Source organism: Falco cherrug, chromosome 8 (genome assembly GCF_023634085.1).
Source record: "Falco cherrug isolate bFalChe1 chromosome 8, bFalChe1.pri, whole genome shotgun sequence".
NCBI lineage: Eukaryota > Metazoa > Chordata > Aves > Falconiformes > Falconidae > Falco > Falco cherrug.
The window spans coordinates 55637712-55654903 of NC_073704.1; the positions used below are offsets into that span (position 1 = coordinate 55637712).

General features: G+C 63.9%; 1 protein-coding gene across 4 annotated transcripts; it reads right to left on the reverse strand.

Annotated features, from left to right (window-relative positions):
- Positions 1 to 356: 356 nt before the first annotated feature.
- On the reverse strand, positions 357 to 16688 carry CPLX2 (complexin 2). Of its 4 annotated transcripts, none has more exons than XM_055719522.1 (5): positions 16555 to 16688; positions 11743 to 11841; positions 2672 to 2779; positions 2002 to 2177; positions 357 to 1829 (listed from the first exon to the last, which is right to left on the reverse strand). In XM_055719522.1, the coding sequence occupies exons 3-5, from the start codon at positions 2700 to 2702 to the stop codon at positions 1632 to 1634; spliced, it is 405 nt and encodes a 134-aa protein (XP_055575497.1). In that variant the 5' UTR covers positions 2703 to 2779; positions 11743 to 11841; positions 16555 to 16688; the 3' UTR covers positions 357 to 1631. The 4 variants fall into 4 exon arrangements, with proteins under 4 accessions (XP_055575497.1, XP_055575499.1, XP_055575500.1 ...); XM_055719524.1 differs by lacking the exon at positions 16555 to 16688 and adding an exon at positions 16356 to 16447; XM_055719525.1 differs by lacking the exon at positions 11743 to 11841 and having other exon boundaries at positions 16555 to 16677.
- Positions 16689 to 17192: the final 504 nt, after the last annotated feature.

Here is a 17192-nt window from a genome sequence, read left to right on the forward strand (position 1 = left end):
GTCAAGTCATCCTGTGAGGAGAGTCCCAGAGTCAGGGGGAAGGGCCAGAAGCTCCTGTGCCATGTCTGTGGGACGGGGTCCCACCAGTACCCATCCCTTTTACCTTGTCCCCAGCCCTGGAGAGGGCACCTGCAGGGTGGGCATGGGGGTGTGGGGAGGCAGCTGGACTGAGCAGGGCTCTGGGAGCCGTGTGTGGCTTCTCTCCACCTGTGGCTGGGCTTGGGTGCTGCCCAGGCTGGGCCCTGTGGCCTCTCCTTAAGTGATGAACTGCCAGGTCTCAGCTCTGGAGGGGAGATGGAGGGGCAAGGGAGCTGGTGTGGGGGCCCAGGGAAGCAATGGCTGAGCAGAGGCCGGAGCAATGTACAAATCCCTTTATTTTATTAGTTTGTCAAAGACTAGTTCGAGCAGGATGGTCACAGCATGTCTGTGGGGCCCCGAGCTGCCCGCCGCCTCCCAGGGAAGCCCCTGGTGAGCAGCTGGGGGCTGTGGCAGAGGAAGCACGGGGAAGAGGGAGCACGGTGCGGCAAGGGACGGACGGGGATGAGGGCATGCCCCCACGTCCCCCCGTTGGGGTGCAAGCAGCAGCTCCTGGGACATGCCCGGGCTGCTTGCCCAGGGATACCTTCCCAGGCCCCGGGGACCCGTGTGTGTCCAGCGTCGGGTGGGGGGCAGCCGGGCACTCCCAGCCCAGGACTGGCCCGGCAGCCCTCAGCCCCGTGCTGGCTTTATTGCAGGGGGCAGAGTGGGGGCCCCGGCAGTGCGGCGGGGGCTCTCGGCTCAGCGCTGCGGGTGGCCCCAGGGACAGCAGGGACTCGGGGAGCGGGTGGGGAGTGTGAGCAGCGGACACGAGGACGCATGGAGCGACGGGGCGCACCCTGGCACAGAGACACTAATGCGAGAACGGGGGCCAGTGGGGCTGAGACACAGACGAGCGAGCGGTGGGGATGGCGGGGACGGGGTGGGGGGACGAGGCAGGGGGGTCCCTGCCCCGCACGTGCCTTTGTACACGGTCGGCGGAGCGCGGTGCCCGCTCCTCCCGGTGCTGAAGTATTGCAGTCTAACTGATATGGCTTTAACTATGGGGCCAGAGATGCGGGGAGGGGGGTCCCCTCCAACCCCCCGATGCTGGGGCACACCGAGCAGCCCCGGGGGACCCCCGTTCCCGGGACCGGGGATGGGGGAGCTGCGGGCAGGGCGCCTGGCTTTGTGCTTTGGGCTTGGCCCAGGGCGGGACAGGGCAGGGGGATGGCAGTGCTGGGGACGAGGGCAGGCAAGCGAAAGCCTGCCGGGGTCCCCTGGGAGGGCAGGAGGGGCAGGGCAGGGGGCACAGGGAGCCACCCCGGGGGAGCCGGTAGGGCCTGGGGTGCCCCCAGCCTGCCACGAGGTTACATCAGTGCATTTGGTCCCTGTTCACCCTGTCCAGCCAGGGCCGCTCCCCTTTGGCACGGCGTGGTGGGGGGGCCCTGCCTAGACGGGACGGGGCGGGTTTTTGGTGTGGTCAGGGCAAAGGGGGAAAGGAATGGGGAGGGGGTGCAGGGACACCCCCCCCCGGGGCCAAGGGAACTGATGGAGGGGTTGGAGGGGAGAGGGCGCCCGTGCCCCAACACCCCATGGCAGGGTCGGCGGTGTTGTTACTTCTTGAACATATCCTGCAGCGGGCCAGGCAGGTACTTGAGGACGGTGTCCAGGATGCTCTCCTCCTCCTCCTCGTCCTCGTCCCCGCAGCCCGCCGGGATCGCCTTCTTGGGGCGCGTCAGGCTGCCCTCACACGGCTGCTCCAGTGCAGCTTTCTCCTCTGCTTCCTTCTCCTCCTTCTTCTTCAGCCCGTACTGCAAGGACACAGTTCCTCAGCAGGGCAGGTGGTGGGCACTGCCCGTGCTCTGCCCTGTGCCCATCACCACCGCCTCAGGCCACCTTCCTCCCTGGCCATGCTGGCTCCCTGTCCCAGCCCTACCCCGGCTGCTGTGGGTAGGGGTGGGTGCAGGGGAGATGTGTGCCCACCTTGTCACGGATCTGCTGCCGGACTTTCTCCCGCTCAGCTTCCATGCGGGCGTGCTTGGCTTTCCGCTCCTCCTCCTGTTGGCGCAGGGCCTCCTGCCTCTCCTCCTCCTTCTTCTGCGCATCGGGGTCTTTCTCCTCCTCACCCCCCAGCATCTTTCCCATGTCCTTGGTGGCCCCTGCACAGCACAAGACCATTGGCTGGTCCCCAAGGGGTGCTGCAGCCCAGCGCCTGCTCCCCAAACCCCTGCAGAGGTAGGGAGGGCATGGAGCCCCCCAGCAAGGATGACCCAGGACATCCTCAGGGCCACCCGTGCCAGAGTTGGCTGCACACAGGCTCTGGAGGCTGCGGAGATGGGGAGTGCTGCAGGTTGGCTGTGCTGCCCTAGTTTGGCGTCAGTCGGGGGAGACACCAGCAGCTCTTTCGTTGCTGGCACCCAGGGGACCCGCCAGGGAATCCCACTTAGCAGCGGGAGAGCTGGGATTCCCCAGCCAGGCGCTGCTGGTGCTGGGAACAGGAGCCCCGGAGGGCTCCGGCAGCAGCTCCCTGCTGCTGGTGGCTCTCCCCGCAGCTCTGTACCCCTGCCATGTCCCTCCCAGCATGCTCCCTGGGGTGTGGAAGCCAGAATCACCCCCGGAGGGGGGACCCTGAGGGGGGACGGCATCCACTCACCGCCCAGCGCTTGCTTCATGACAAAGTCCATGGTGCCGGTGTGTGCGTGCGGCTAGGCCAGTGCCCAGCGCTCATCCACTGCTGTCCGGGCTTGCCGACCAGGGCCACCTGCGTGGGCAGAGGGACACGGTCAGGGGTGCAGTGCTCAGGGTCCCCACCACCCAGGCATGAGGGATGGACTCCGCATCTCCAGCCCCAAATGCTTTCCAGGATGGGCAGAGGGAGCTTTTGGGGTCTGCAGGCAGAGGGTGGACAGATCTGCCTGGTGGCAGTGCCTGCTCCCCCCCCGGCCCCCTCCTCACATCCCTGCTGGCCTTGGGGACTTGTGGAGGGTCTGAGGCAGGGACTCTCCACCTCAGCACTGCCTCAGTGGGGCAGCAGGAGCCAGGGAGCCCTGGGGTGCTGCCTGGGGGCTGGCAGGATGGGGACCCACCATGCCACCACCTGCTGTGGGCCAGGACAACAGACCCTGCCTGGGGATGCCAGCGCAACACAACCGGACACGGGGTGCTGCATGTGTGCGCATGTGTCTATGGCAATGCATGTGCTCTGCAGAGGGATGGAGCAGAGGCTGTTGGCAGGTTGTGACAGTGTTTGGGGGCTGTCAGGGTTGCAAGCAGCAGCCTGTGACTCTGGGTGTGATCCCTGCGGGTGCTGGAGATGGTGTGTGACGCTGTGCAGGGACACTGCATGTGCAGGACGGTCTGTGCATGTGTGTGCTGTGTTTGCGTGCGGGGTGTGTGCGAGCTGCATGTGCAAGCTGTGTTTGGTCAAGAGGTGTGTTTGCGGGTGGCTGCAGGCTGTGTCTGCAGGGGGGAAGTAGGGGGGGTACACACCCATCTGTATATAAGTTTGTGGGGCTGCAAGCTGCATGTGCCCACACAGCGTGCGGGCTTGCAGCCTGTTTGCAAGCTTTGAGCGTGCGTGCGTGAGTTTCAGGGTTTGCAAGCTCTGCGGATGTGTGTGCAAGGGCTTGCATGGGCGAGTGTGTGCATACAGGTCTGCAGGCTGCGTTTGTGCGCCCTGTGTGTGTTTGTGCTGCATGTACGTGTTTGCACACTGTGTGAAGGGGTTGCAGGCTCTGTGTGTGGGGGGGGGCTGTATGTGCAGGTCCGTGGGTTTGCAGGCTGGATGGGGGGGGGGGGGGGGGGGCTGTGTGCACACAAATTTGCAGACTGTGCCGCGTGTGTGTATGTGTGGGGGTGTTGCAGGCTGTTGGCATGCTCTGTGTGTGTATGCATGTGGCGGATTGCAGGCGGGGTGTGTGTGGGGGGGTGTGTGTGTGCCTGTGCCCCCTGCATGCCCTGTGTGTGCGTGTGGGGTTGCAGGCTGCGCTCACAGCCTGGGTGTGCAGTTTGCAGCGGGTAGGTGTATGTGTGCGTGTGCGTGCGTGTGCACTCACCCAGTGGGTGCCGCAGCCTCGAGGATGCCCCCACCCCAGCTCCCCGAGACCCCGCAGTGGGCTGTGGGAGGCACCACGAACGAGGACACGGGGAAGTTTGTTGTTCCCAGCCCTGTGGCACCCCGTGGCACCTGGCGGGGGGGGGGGGGGAGGGCTCCAGACAGTACCGTGCTGAGCCCCGGGGATGCAGGGGGAGCTTGGGGTACACCGGAGATGCGGGAACACCGGGGGAGGCTGGGACATTGGGACCGCAGGGAGGGTGCAGGGGACACCAGGGCCGTTGGGACACGGGGGGCACCGGAATACCGGAGCCGCGGGGGGGGACGACGGACACCGTGGGAGGGGTGCAGGTTCACGAGCAGACGGGGGGGGCACTGGCAGGCGCCGGGACCCCGGAGCCGCACGGGCTGCAGCGACGCAGGGGACACGGGGGGGCGCCGGGAAGGCGGGGGACAGCGGGGACACGGGACGTAGGGGACACCCGGCATGCGGGGGACACCGGCACCGCAGGGGGGTGCGGAACCCGGGGGACGCACCGCAGGTTTGGGGGGGTGCGCCGGCAAGGAAGACGCGGGGGGACCCGGAACGAGGGACACGCAACGGCGGCGCAGGGGACACCGGGGACGCGGCGGAGGGGGGGGGGCGCAGGGACACAGGGAGGGCGGGAGCCGCGGAGGGGGGGGGGGGGGGGGGTCGCGCAGGGGACGCGGTGCCGCGGGGACCCGCCGCCCCCCCGGTGGATGCGGCGCGGGGCCCCGCCCGCAGCCCGGGGCCGCCCGGTGCCGCAGCGGCGGCGCTGTCCCTTCAGCACCGGCGCGGCGCGGCACTCACCGGCTCCGCCGCCGCTCTCCGCTGCCGCCGCTCCGCCCTCCCGCCCCGCCCCGCCGCGGCCCGGCCCCTGCCCGCCCCCGGCGGCACGCGTGGGCCCGCCCGGGGCGACTCCCCCCGCCCCGGCACAGCGCGGCCCGGCCCCCCGCGGCGGGGGTACGCGGGACAGACCCTCGCCCTCCGCGAAACGCCGCACGACCCCCGGGGAAACATCCCGCCGCCCGGCGGGGCCTCCGGGAGCCCCGCACCGCTCCCGCACCGCTCCCCAGAATGCAGACGGGCCCCCCCCCGACGACCCCCTCCCCCGACGACACACCCCCCCCGACGACCCCCCCCCCAGCGGGGAGTGCGTTCTGCTCGAGGTCAATGATTCACCTCCGCGGCAATTAATGGGGGAAACGAGGCATTAATCAGCCGGAGCTGCCCCCCGCCCCAGTCTGCCCCCCATGCTCCCTCCCCCAGCACCCCCAGCCGCAGAACCCCGTCCCCCTCCACAGTGCAGGGTGGCTGCGGGAGTTTAATTAAAGTCCCTGATAAATCATCACACACCCCCCCCAACAGCCACCACTTGGAGGCCCCAGTTTTGGATTTTTGGTGCTGCTCCCCCGGGGGTGTCCCAAAGTGGGGCGGGGGGCTGTATGGTGGCATCCAGGCTGTGATGCCCACAGAGCTCAGGACCCCCTTCAGCAGGGGATCCTCGGGCAGGGAATGGGGGGCACTACCCTGCCCGCCCCCCTGCACCTGCCTAAAGGGAGACAGGCTCCTGCAGCCCCTCCTGTGTCCCCCCCGGCTGTGTGACAGGGCTCCCCCAGGTCTCCCATCCTCATCCCAGTGCAAGGAGAGGTGCTGGGGACAGGCATGTGCCCCACTGCCAACCCTGCCACTCCGCAGAGGTGCAGCCGGCGCCTCCTAATTAATCCAGCCCTGGGTTATTAGAAATAAGACGAGCCCTTTGCAAATCAGATTAGCAGCGCTCTGAGCCAGGCTGGTGTTTAATGGTGAGGCTCTGGAGGAGCAGCCCTGTGGGGAATCTCACAGCTACAGCCCAGAAAAGTGCTGGAGAGGGTCTGGGTGCGGGGTCGTTTGAGGGACCACCCGCCTCCACGTGTGGGAGGTTGCGGGGAGCTGGGACAGGCTGCAGCTGCCCCCACAAACCCGACAGTGCGGGCTGTGGAGATGCTGTCGGTGCTGCTGGGCACTGCCGGTGCTGCTGCTGGGAGGATGGGGCAATGCAGGATGGGGGGCAGCAGGGGGGAGCTATCCTGCAGCTGGGGGGGGGGGGGGGGGGGGGGCACAAAACCAGCACACAAGTGCCAGCCCAGCACCTGCACAAGGATGCAGCACCGACAGACCCACGTGTGTGCACCCGCTGTCGGCTCCTGCCCTGCGCACAGCTGCTGCCACAAACAGGTCCCAGCATGGGGACACCACCACATCAAGGACATGGCCCTCTTGTTCACCTCCTTGCACTTGCTCCCCAAAGTACTCCCTGGAGCACCCCATCTCTGCCCGCCCTGAGCCCTCAGCCTCCTTCCACCATGGCGTTGACCACCAACTCCTTTTTCCACCTCCATGGAAAAAAATGCCTCCTGCCCTCGTGCCCAGTCCGGCTCTGCCCCTCTGCTGCTGGTGGGACAGGTGTGTGGGCAGCAGGACAGGCCTGCGCTTGGCCCGTCCATCTGTCCATCCGTCCATCCGTCCTGCAGCAGCCCTGCTCCGGGCACTGACGTCAGCACTCCCGGCAGCCGGGCGGTGGGCGGGCAGCACCGCTCCTATTGTATTAAAAATAATACAGCAGAGCACAAATTCATTACAGATAAGTGTGACAGCCAGGAGGAATTAACAAGCCCGTCTCTCAGCGCCTGACAAACGCCTCCTTTTGTTCCTGGGATGGGTCCTTGAGTCTTTCAATCTTTGGAGATGCCTCGGCTCATTAAGCACATCCTCCCCCAGTAGCTCCCAGTGTGCCCAGGGATTGCTCCCAGTAAGAGCTGTGGCCAAGCTAACAGGCCGTCCCTTGTGCCAGCGCCCAGTGCTAAGCTGGGCATGCCCTCCTTGGGGCTCAATGGCCTGGAGTGCTGTCCCCAAGCGTGGGGTGGCTGGGGGGAGGTGGGCGAAGCAGCCCCCGTCCCTGCTGCCACGGGAAGCATGAGGCTGACGTGAGCTGTGGCCAGCCGCCCTGGCACTCCAGCTGCTGGTGCCGGCAGCGTGACCACAGCTGATGGGCTGGCGAGTGCCCAACTCTGCCCTGTCAGCTGGGATCCCATGGGAAGGGCAGACGGGGGCTCATCACCAGCCCTGGGCATTGCTTCCATCCTCCTGCCCTGCGCACCCCTGTGGACACCCCTGCTCCTGGGATGGGGATGGGCCCAGGGGATCCCTGCAGTCCTTAGAGCCCAGCTGGCTCTGGCAGGTGTTTGGAAGATGCTCCCAGTGCTGGGAGACTGCTTGTGCCCAGCATGGACACTCCTCAGGCACAGCTGTCCCCTGGCGTCATCCTGGGCAGTGTCACCTGCTGGGTGGCTGCCTGGAGCTGCTGGGGGAGACAGGATGGGAGGGATGGGGGGGCAGCACTATGGCCAGATGGAGGAGGAAGCTCTCAGTGCTGCCAAGTCCTGCAAGTCGCCTCCGTGCCGGCTTGCGGGGGCAGCGCGGCATGGACGGAGCCAGTGCGGGTGCCAGGGCCCCGGCAGTGCCTGTCCTGCTCCCCACTGGCACCCGGGGAAAGGGCACGGGACTGATTGTCACTGCCACATCAAAGCCTTGAGTGGCACCTGCCTGCCCCACTGCCAGCATCATCCCCAGGCCCCATAGCCGCACAGGGACCCTGCAAGGTCACAGCCTCTGCAGGCTCTTGCAAGGCTCCTGGGCAAGGGAAGCAGCTGCCCGAATACCTGCACCCATCCCTGCAGCACCGCCAGCCCAGCCTGCTGCCACCCATTAGCACAGGGCAGCTGTTTCACTTATCCACCCCCCATCTCCGCAGAAAATAATTATTGGTCCTTCTCATCGCACCAAGGGATTAAAAGTGGTTAACTCCATTTCCAAAGGCTTTGTTATGTTGGTTTTCCCTCAGCTGCCGCACAAGGCGATTTCCACAGTGCCACTTAGGCAGCTTTTATCAGGTTGTCTTCTGGAGGTAATTGGGTTTTTCAGGAGCCTGTTTAAAATTCGTAACCCAGCCTCTTAAACAAAACAAAAACAGCATCGGGGAGAAGGGGAAAAGGCAGCACAAAACATGCAGCAGCTGCAGCCTCTGAAGAGCAGCGTGGTCCCTTGGGGCTGGCACCTGGCAGGGACAGGGACAGGGACAGGGACAGGCTGGAGCCGGACCCTCCAGCACAGTGGCTGAGCACAGGCTGCAGAGACAGCCCCTGCCACCCCTGCTGTCCCTCCCGCCGGTGACAACATGCCAGGCAAGGGGGACCCAGGGTCACTCCGTTATGCCGTGCTCAGTGCAAGCGTGTGGTGCTCAGAGCTGCCTGTGTCCAGCCCCTGGTGATGCTGGGGCCACTGCTCTGCCCCCACAGCAGGTCACAGCCCCCAAGCACACGTGGGTGCCCCCCCAGCACCCACTCCCTCATTATCCCCTCCATGCCAGGCATGGGGTGTGAACGCAGGTCTCACCCTGTGGCTGGCATGGGAGTGCCCCATGAGCCAGGGCTGGCAGGGAGGGAGGTGGGCTTGTGCCGTGGCTTGAGCCCAGCTCTGCCGCGATGCTCTGCTCTGTGGGAGCAGCACGGGGGCGGGGAGCTGGGGGTGGCAGGGCTCCTTGAGCACACCAGAGATGGACAGAGAAACCAGGCCAAATATGCCCGTGAAGCCTCCCTCACAGGGTGGCTTCTGCTGGCCCCATACCCTCAGGGTGTCCCTGGCTCCGGGCTTTGCTGGCCGGGCAGGGGAGGCTCCTACCCGCTGCCCTCTGTGTGCCCTGCTCTGCACGGGCACAGCAAAGCACCCCTGCAGACAGAGGGGCTCCGGGCTGATGCTGCGGCTTTTTCTGCTCTCCTGCATCACTATCATGGGTCCGCCTGCATCAATAACACAACACAGCCCCGCTGGCATCAGTATTGCAGACCCATCTGTATCACTACCACGGCCCCATCAGCATTGCTCCCACAGACTCATCCGCCTGCTCCTGCCTGTGGGGTGGGGGGGCACCCTGGGCACCCCCAGCCTGTCCCTGCCCAGCTCCGTGCCACGGGGCGCAGCGTGGGCCAGGGAGTGGGTGGTGGGGAGCTGCTGCAGCAGATGGCTGGTGGGGCTGGATCACGGCACCACGCGCAATGAGGGATGTGTGCGTCCCCCAGGAGGGCATCTTGCAGGAGCTGGGTTTAAACGGGTGCCTGCAGGGCCCCAGCACACACTTGCTGGCTCTGGGCACGGCAGCCAGCATGCCAGCCGGGGTGGCTGTGGCTGCAGGAGGGGTGAGGCGAGGATTGGACCGAGCTCACATCTTCCAGCTGTTCCCAGCATGGTGGTGTCCCAGGAGGATGCCAGAGAGGGAGGGGTGCTCCCAGAGCTGCTCGGCCCTCCAGAGCTCCCCAAAAAGACCATCTATGCCTACATTCGTACAAGAGAGAGTGACGCAGGGGCTGAATCTCCCAGTGAGAGCACCCAAGGGGACAGCGACTCAGCCTCAGGCTCCAGCTAAGCATCCAGTGTGGCTGGGATGTCAGTCACTGAGTGACCAAGTGTCCTGGCTTCGCCATCACTGCTTTGTGCCCTGTGATGGCCAGCCCCAGTTTCAGGGCCACCCAGAGCCCCAAGGTGTCCACATTCCATGAGCACCAGGGGATACTGGGATGGACCCCGCCGGTCAAGTGCTGCAGTCCCAGCAGCTCCTGACTCCCGGCGTGCATCCAGTGCCTCTGTGCCATGCATTATTAAACAGAGGCACTGCAGCCCCTCGCTGTTTATCCTGGCATGGCTGTGCGGGGAGCGGGATGAGGGAGCCACAGTGGCTCACCGCAGTCTCAGCTGGAAGATTTAGGCTCGCTGTGGGTCTGGCTGATTCCCCAAACAGGTTTATGAGCCCTGGGGTTAGTCATCCAGCCGCTTCCCACCTTCCCACCCCATGCAGGATGGATCCCAACTCCCTATAAAAACCCACTGTGCATTCAGCCTCGGTGCTATCACCTGCATTAGCTTTCTCCTGCCCAGACATCAGGTCCTTACACCATTTACATCCCAACTGCTGTACATAAAGCCACACTTGCACTGAGTCCACCCCATCAATATTTATGGCAGGCACGCACACCTGCACAGCTCTGCAGGGGCCAGTACAGAGGGGGGCTGGTGCAGAGTGGAGCTGGGAGCAGCATGCCAGGGACTGCCTGGGGAGCAGACAAAAGCCCTGCCAAGCTCCTGTGCTGCCTCCCCATCCCTCCCCATCACCCCAGCCACCGCCTTTAGGGAAGGAGCCAGTCTGTGCACATACTGACTTCCATCCCCGCCGCCCTGGCAGGGACATGCAGGGCCTGTGCAGGCACAAACGACAGAGGTGGCTGGGACTGTGGATGCCCAAGGGGCCCCTCCTGGCTCTGTGTCAGGATGGGATTTGAGCACCTGCTCCCTGCAGAAAGCCTCAGAGGGGTTATACCCACCCTCATTTCACCACTGGGGGAAAGGCATGAAGGACAAGGGAACCATTAGCTCAAGACTACGCTTCTAGATCACAGCAGAGCAGCAGCAGCCCCTGTTCCCTCTCCAGTCAAAGTGCCCTCAAAAATGAGACCCTGGGTGCTGCACCCCAGGTGTTCAGCCTCGTGCTGATACAGGTGTTGGTCTTGCAAAGATCCTGCAAGATCTTTGGGGCTCCTGGAGGAGAGCAGAGAGCCTAGGGTGCTTTAACCCCTGCTGCACCACCAGGGCTGGGGAGCAGGAGGAAGAGAGGAGTGTGGATGCTGTCACGGCTGGTCCTGCTCTACCCGAACTCCCAGCCTGGCTCTGGGACAGCATCTGCCTTCCTGGGGGAGAAAGGCCCATCGCACCCCATCAGAGAGGAGGTTTGGGAGATAAGGTGCCCCGTGCCCCAGGCAACAGAACTGGCTGAGGGCCACAGCACTGGGGACACCCTGTCATCCGACAGCAGCAGATGGCTGCATGGTGGGGGGCTCTGTGGCAGCATGGGGGGGACATCTGGGTGTCTGGGGGCCAGCCAAGCTGCAGCTCGGTGGGAGCAGGATAAGCTTGTGCTGCCCTGGCTCAGGGCACTGGGGGGGTGAGACCCCCACACTAGGGAGCAGCTGGGATGGGTGGGGGGCTCGCTGCCCACCCTGGCTGAGACCTCCCCCAGCCTGCCTGCACTTGGGGTTTCCGCTGCAGCGTGACGCTGGACAGGCACGGCGCCACTCCAAGAGCTGCTGGGGCTCTGGCCAGAAAATTCATTCTTGGCTGCTTTCAGTGGGGTTTGGCTCGTACCTTTCCCATCTGGGGGCTTTCAAAGGCAAAAAAAAAAAAAAAAAAAAAAAAAAAGAAAAAAAAGAAAAAAAAAACCCCAACCCTGGCCCTGTGCCAGCTCCACAGTCACCATCACCTGCCATGGTCCCCAGGCAGGACTGTGCACAGCATCCGCCTCAGAGCCTGAGCTGTTCCCCACTCCTGTGGCCTCAGCCTGTTCCTGAGCTGGTCCAAATGCCTCTTGCCCTGAACCAGGGTCTTGCCAGGATGCCCATGATGGACCCCCAATCCTGGGGGCTTGACTGTCCACTGAGGCAGCCCCAGGTGGTACCTCTGCACCTCCCCATCCATCTCATGGCTTCACTGTGCCCCCTACACTGTGGGGAGCAATATGGCCCCCCAGGAGCTGTGGCGGCGGAGCTGTGGCAGCGTTGCCTACCTTGGTGTGTGCAGTGCCGGGTGTCTGCAGGCTTCGGCACCTAACGCAGGGGGACGAGGACCTCGTGGGGACAGCTGGGCATCGCAGGGAGAGTAGGGCCTGCAGGAGACACCGACAGCAAGAGGATCAGCTCTATGGTGGGGCCCCAGGACCGGAGAGGGTGGACAAAACAGAATCACTTGATGGGTGATGGATGGAACACACCACTGCTTGCTGCCCTCTCCCCCCAGCTAGGAAAGGCCAGGGTGGGTCTATGCACTCTCCCGCATCCTGACCTCCAAGGGTGGCAGAAACCTGATGGCAAGAGCCACCATCTTCTCACAGGTGGGAGCCCAGCAGGGTGTGCAGAGGGTGACAGGCTGCAGGAGGTGGCAGCCCATCAGGGTCTTTGCTCCTCTTCTGGATCAGGGACACCACCTCTGCTGCTGGCAGAGGGCTCCTGGCCATCTCTGCAGACACCCGGCAGTTTGTATGCCGTTATTAAATATTTAGAGGGCTCTCAACTCTTTGAGGTTTTAAAATTTCACATTAACTCTGCCTTCCTCAACTTGCAGACGATGAATTTCTTTTTTAGAGAACATAATGGCAAGTTAAAACAAGCTACCAAACAAAAGCCCTTGCTCAGACCTTGCAATTTGGGAAAGCCTGGCCCCACTCTGGGCTCCCCACTTCTGCCAGACCTTGGGAAGCTTCTGCCCAGGGATCTTGTCCCTTCCCTGAATGTCCTTCTTTAGATGCCTCTCTGATGCTCCAGAAGATGCAGGGGGGGTGCTACTGGGGAGTGCTGGCCCAAGCATATGCTGTGCAGAGACCCAGGTACGAGTGTGCTGGGTACCACGCTGGCAGTTTCTGGCACGGTCTGTCCCCGCGGTGCAGCTGGTGCCACTGCGACGGGTGCTATGAGAGTGTTTTGTGCTCTGTGACTTGAGGAGCAGGTTCCTGGGGAAGCTACAAATTCACCCTGACTTTGAGCAAAGGCTTTTCCTCCACCCTGGGGAAGGAGGGAGGCTTTGGCAAATTGGAGATAAATATGTGACCCAAGGGAGCTGGGGGAAACACAGGCAAACAGTGACGCTGGAGAAGCAGGGGCTGGGATGGATGGAGCCTGCATTTTTAAAAGCATTGCAGAGCAGAGATGACTGGTCCTAGCCCCGGGGGCAGGAGACAATGCCAGCCCCTGGGCACAGTGCTGGGTTTGGGGAGGGTGCAGGCTCACCCTGGGGACCCTGAGCTCTGGGGGCTGTGGGAAAGGGGCAGAGGGTCCCCACTGGGGACCCTCGAGGAGACTCCAGAACAGCGCCTGCTTCCCTGGAAAATGCAGTGCTAAAAGCTCAGCCTGGAAAGGGCTCAGCAGCAGTGTGAAGGTGACCTTTGCTGGGGACAACCGCTGTCTCCTCCGGGCTGTGGGAAGGCTTGGGAGCAGGGTAAGACAGGCTGCAGAGTGTTGCAGGGATATGTGCCTGGGGGTGGCTGGTTTCCAGACAGCTCAGTGCCAAGGAGAAGGGCTGGGCTGAGGCTTGATCAGTCCCCTGCTTTGTTGGCCATGGCCTGGGGTGTAAATCAGCTGTTCTTTGCTGAAACCCCCGAGGGTGGGAAAAGCAGGGCTCCCCTGCTCAGGTACCTGAGAGGATGCAGAGGATCCTGGGATGTGCTGCTCAGATCCCTGCAGGGTTGGTTTTTTTTTCTGGCCCAGAGCAAAGTGGCTTTTTTTCCATGCTTTTGCAATGGGCAGAGCCTGCCAGTACCATGAAGATGCATCTCACCTGGACAGCTGCATTAGCTCAGTCTGTCTGTCCAGGCAACCAGACACCAACCACAGCCAAAAGTGGAGGGTAAGGAAGAGCAGGGCAGGATGATGGTGCCAGGACACCCCCAGCTCTGGGGACTGTGGTGCCTCCAGGCATTGGCAGGGATGCTTTATCCAGCTGAGGTCTGGACACAAGGCACAGTATTCAGGGAAAACTTAATGCTCAAGATGAGACCATTAACAAGTCCACAGCTCTTCTGCTTTGGCGCCTCCAGCTCTCGACACCCTGCTTTTATAGCTGAGCTTGTCCAAAAATCTGCAGAGGAAGGTGGGCTGGGGAAGGGGAGCAGTGGGGTGCACGGGCTGTGAAACACTGGGCCACACCTCAAAGTGTTTCTCCTGCCTAAGGGAGATGCTCTTGTGACCTGCCTCAGGGCTGGCATCAGCTTTGTGTCCAGGCACCGGCGGGAGAGGGAAGGCTCAGAGCCATGATGCTTGGGGAAAATATCTGCAAACAGGACTCGGTGCCAGCAGTGCACTGTCCTGGCTCTCACACAGGGATGCAAAGGGCTCGGGGTTCCATGCTGCACTGGGCAGCCCCCAGAGGCATATCCCTGTTGGGGTCCTGTACCTGAGCCAACCTGCCTTGCCTTCAAAAAGCAGACCCTCAGCCTCAAAAATCTCAACACCTCTTGCAGACTTCACCTTCCCACGGGCTGGGGCAGGTCTAGGTCACCCCATCATGGGGCTCTGGGATTTGGCTGAGATGAGCAATGTTTCTGAACCTCTGGTGACTGTTACAGCAGGAGCTGGTGGCACCAGCTAGGGAGGGATGGATCCGCTGACCTGGCTGCTTACAGGGGGAGCAGGCACCCGTGGTGCAGAGTGGCATGGAAAAGGTGACAGTGGCTCCTGGCTAGTCACTGGGTGACCTAGCATGACAGGAGAGCCTGGAGGCATGGCCCAGAGAGCCCACGGCTGGCCAAGGCAGACGGTCTGGGTCTCTGCAGCCAGGAAGGCTCTGTGGAGCCTGGAGAGGCGGAGGGAAAAGCTCCTGGGACGAGTGAGCAGAGAGCGCTCACGCGAGAGCAGCCCGCAGGAGCGCAGCTTGTTTACCCTGGCTGAGCAGGCCTGATTGCTCTCTATAAATACACCCAGCGAGTAAACACCAGGGAGGGAGAAGGATCATTTAAACTCGAGGATGATGCTGGCATAAGAACAAATGGGGAAGTCTGGCCATGAATGTGCGGAGGCTGTGGGCGACAGCAGAGATCCTCTGGCTGCTGGGAAGGTCCTGCTCTGGGCAGGGACATCCAGCCCTGGCTGTTCCAGCAGCACATGATGCCCGAGGGCTTGGACTTGGTGCCGGTGGGAAAGGCGGCAGCCTGGGCTGCAGTGACTATGCCCACCTCCCAGACCAGACCTCTGGAGCACCAGGCCATAGTGGTGAGAACAGAACTCTGCCATGCTGCCAGTGGTCACCATCTCTTCCCTGGAGGGTTTCCCTGCAGTACCGGACCTCTGCCAGGACCTCTCAGCCCTGGTACTTAAACTGTGCTGGGCAACTCAGCGTGGCTCCCCTTGGCTCCTGACACAGCTCCCCTCGGCTCCGACACAGCTCCTGACAAGGAGCACCGGGCCTGGTGGGCTGTGCCTGGCAGAACCTCTGCAGAAACCCGGGGAAGAGCCAGAGTGTGAACCACAATCACCCTCCAGCGCTACAGAGGTGTTCATAGACCTGTCTGGATGGGGTCGTTTCAATACTAATGTTATCATGCGAGGCAATAAAAGAAACAAACACTCAGCCCATAGCCAAGGGAGACATAGAGACATTTTTCTGTGCCAGTGTGTCTCAGCTGAGCTGTCTGCAGTTTCCCCAGCATGGTGAGGGTTGGCCACCCATAGCAATGCTGCCAGCCAGGGGCTGAGCTCCTTGTTTTCCCTGGCCATGCTCCTGGCAACCCTCTGGGTCCTGCGACTTCAGGAGGACAAGGGCAGTTTTGGCAGGGAGGACACCTCTCTGCACCCTGAGCGCAGCTTACCCTTCCTCACCCTCTCTTTGCCAACCTGGCATCTTGGCTTGACTTGAATTGCTCCAGCTCCTTCACCAACCTCGGCCAGCAGCTGCCACCACCTGCAGAGCTCGGCTAGATGCACGGAGAAGCCCTGAGCCATCAGCCCTGTCCTGAGCAAAGGTGCCAGCCCTGCTTTTCTGCTCTGACTCACTGCACTGCCTGCCTCAGGCAGCAGCTGCCCGGTCACGGTTGTGCCATGCGGGTAGCAGTGCCATTGCGTGTTGCCAGGCCTGGATCACGGCAGCCACATGCCCCATGTGCTGCAGCCATGGCACTGGGGGCACGGTGGGGACAGGGGCTGGAGCATGGGGCATGGGAGGGATCTCGCAGGGAAAATACAGTGGGCAGAGAAGTTGGAGCACGGGGAACTGGGGACTATGCGGCTGGAATGCTCCACGAGTGGTTGGACTTAGCTGGAGAAGAGCAGGAGGGAGGAGGGAGCCGGTGATGGGGTGGCGTGGGAAGACCCTGGCGGGTACCACGAGCTCCCCACAGCAGAAGGCTGCGCGGAGCCTCCCCGGGTGCAGGCAGGGATGGTGGGGGGAGCAGGTGGCCTCCGCCCCCTGCCCACGGCCCCGCTCTGCAGAACCCCCCCCGCAGGGGATCGCCAGGCACGGAGGGGCTGGAGGGGGGGATGCAAAGCCTAGTCCGAGCGTGACAGCCCTTCTCCTGCCACCCCTCCACACCGGCATCCCCCCCGCCCCCAGCTCCGCGGAAGGGCGGTCCGGGGGCGCGCCGCTCAGCCCCGCATCCTGCACCCGCAGCCCGCACCTGCATCCTGCATCCCGCACCTGCATCCTTCCGCGCATCCCGCACCTCATGCCGCATCCCGCATCCCCGCGGCCGCCGCCCCGTTACATAAGCCGGCGGCCCCGGGAGGCTCGGCGGGCCGATCCCCGTGCCCGTGCCCGGCCCCCCCCGGGCTCTGCGGCACGGCGGGCCCGCCCCCGGCCCCGGCCCCGGCACGGCACGGCCCGGCCCCGCACCCACCTGCCTGGGCTCGGCGCGGCTCCGGTCCGCCCCGTCCGCCCCCGGCGCAGGGAAGGAGCCGCCGCCGGAAGGGAGGCGGGAGCCGTAGCGGTACGGGGGGGCCCCGGTGCTGGCTCCCCCTCCGCCGCACGGCCTCCCGGGCGGGGCCGGCTCCGTGCCCGCCTCCGGCCCGCCCCGCGCCCCCGGCGGCAGCCCCCGGCCCCGGCCGCGCCGCAGGCAGCTCCTCTCCGGTATCCAGGCGATTGCCCCCCTGCACCTAGCTGCCCCGTTCCGTACCCCGCGGTTGCCCCCCCGCTAGCCAGCCAGCCTCTCCGGTACCCGGCTATGCGCTCCCCCAACCAGCAATTGCCCCGCAGTGCGCGGGCATCCCTCCCGGTACCGGGCTATGCCCCTGTGTCCCAGCAGCGGCATCACCAGCGCCTGTACAGCCACATTCCGGTACCCGGCCGTGCCTCCCGTTATCTCCCTATTTCTTGGCCACCCCCATTTCCCCAGTAATCATCGATTCCCCCCAGTACCTGGCCATCCCTCCCGAACCACCATCCAGCAATTCCCTCCAGTATTCACCCTCCTGCCCCAGGGCCCTGCACTTCTCTCCCTCAGTCACTGCTTCTTGTCCCATGGCACTGCCAGCCCCC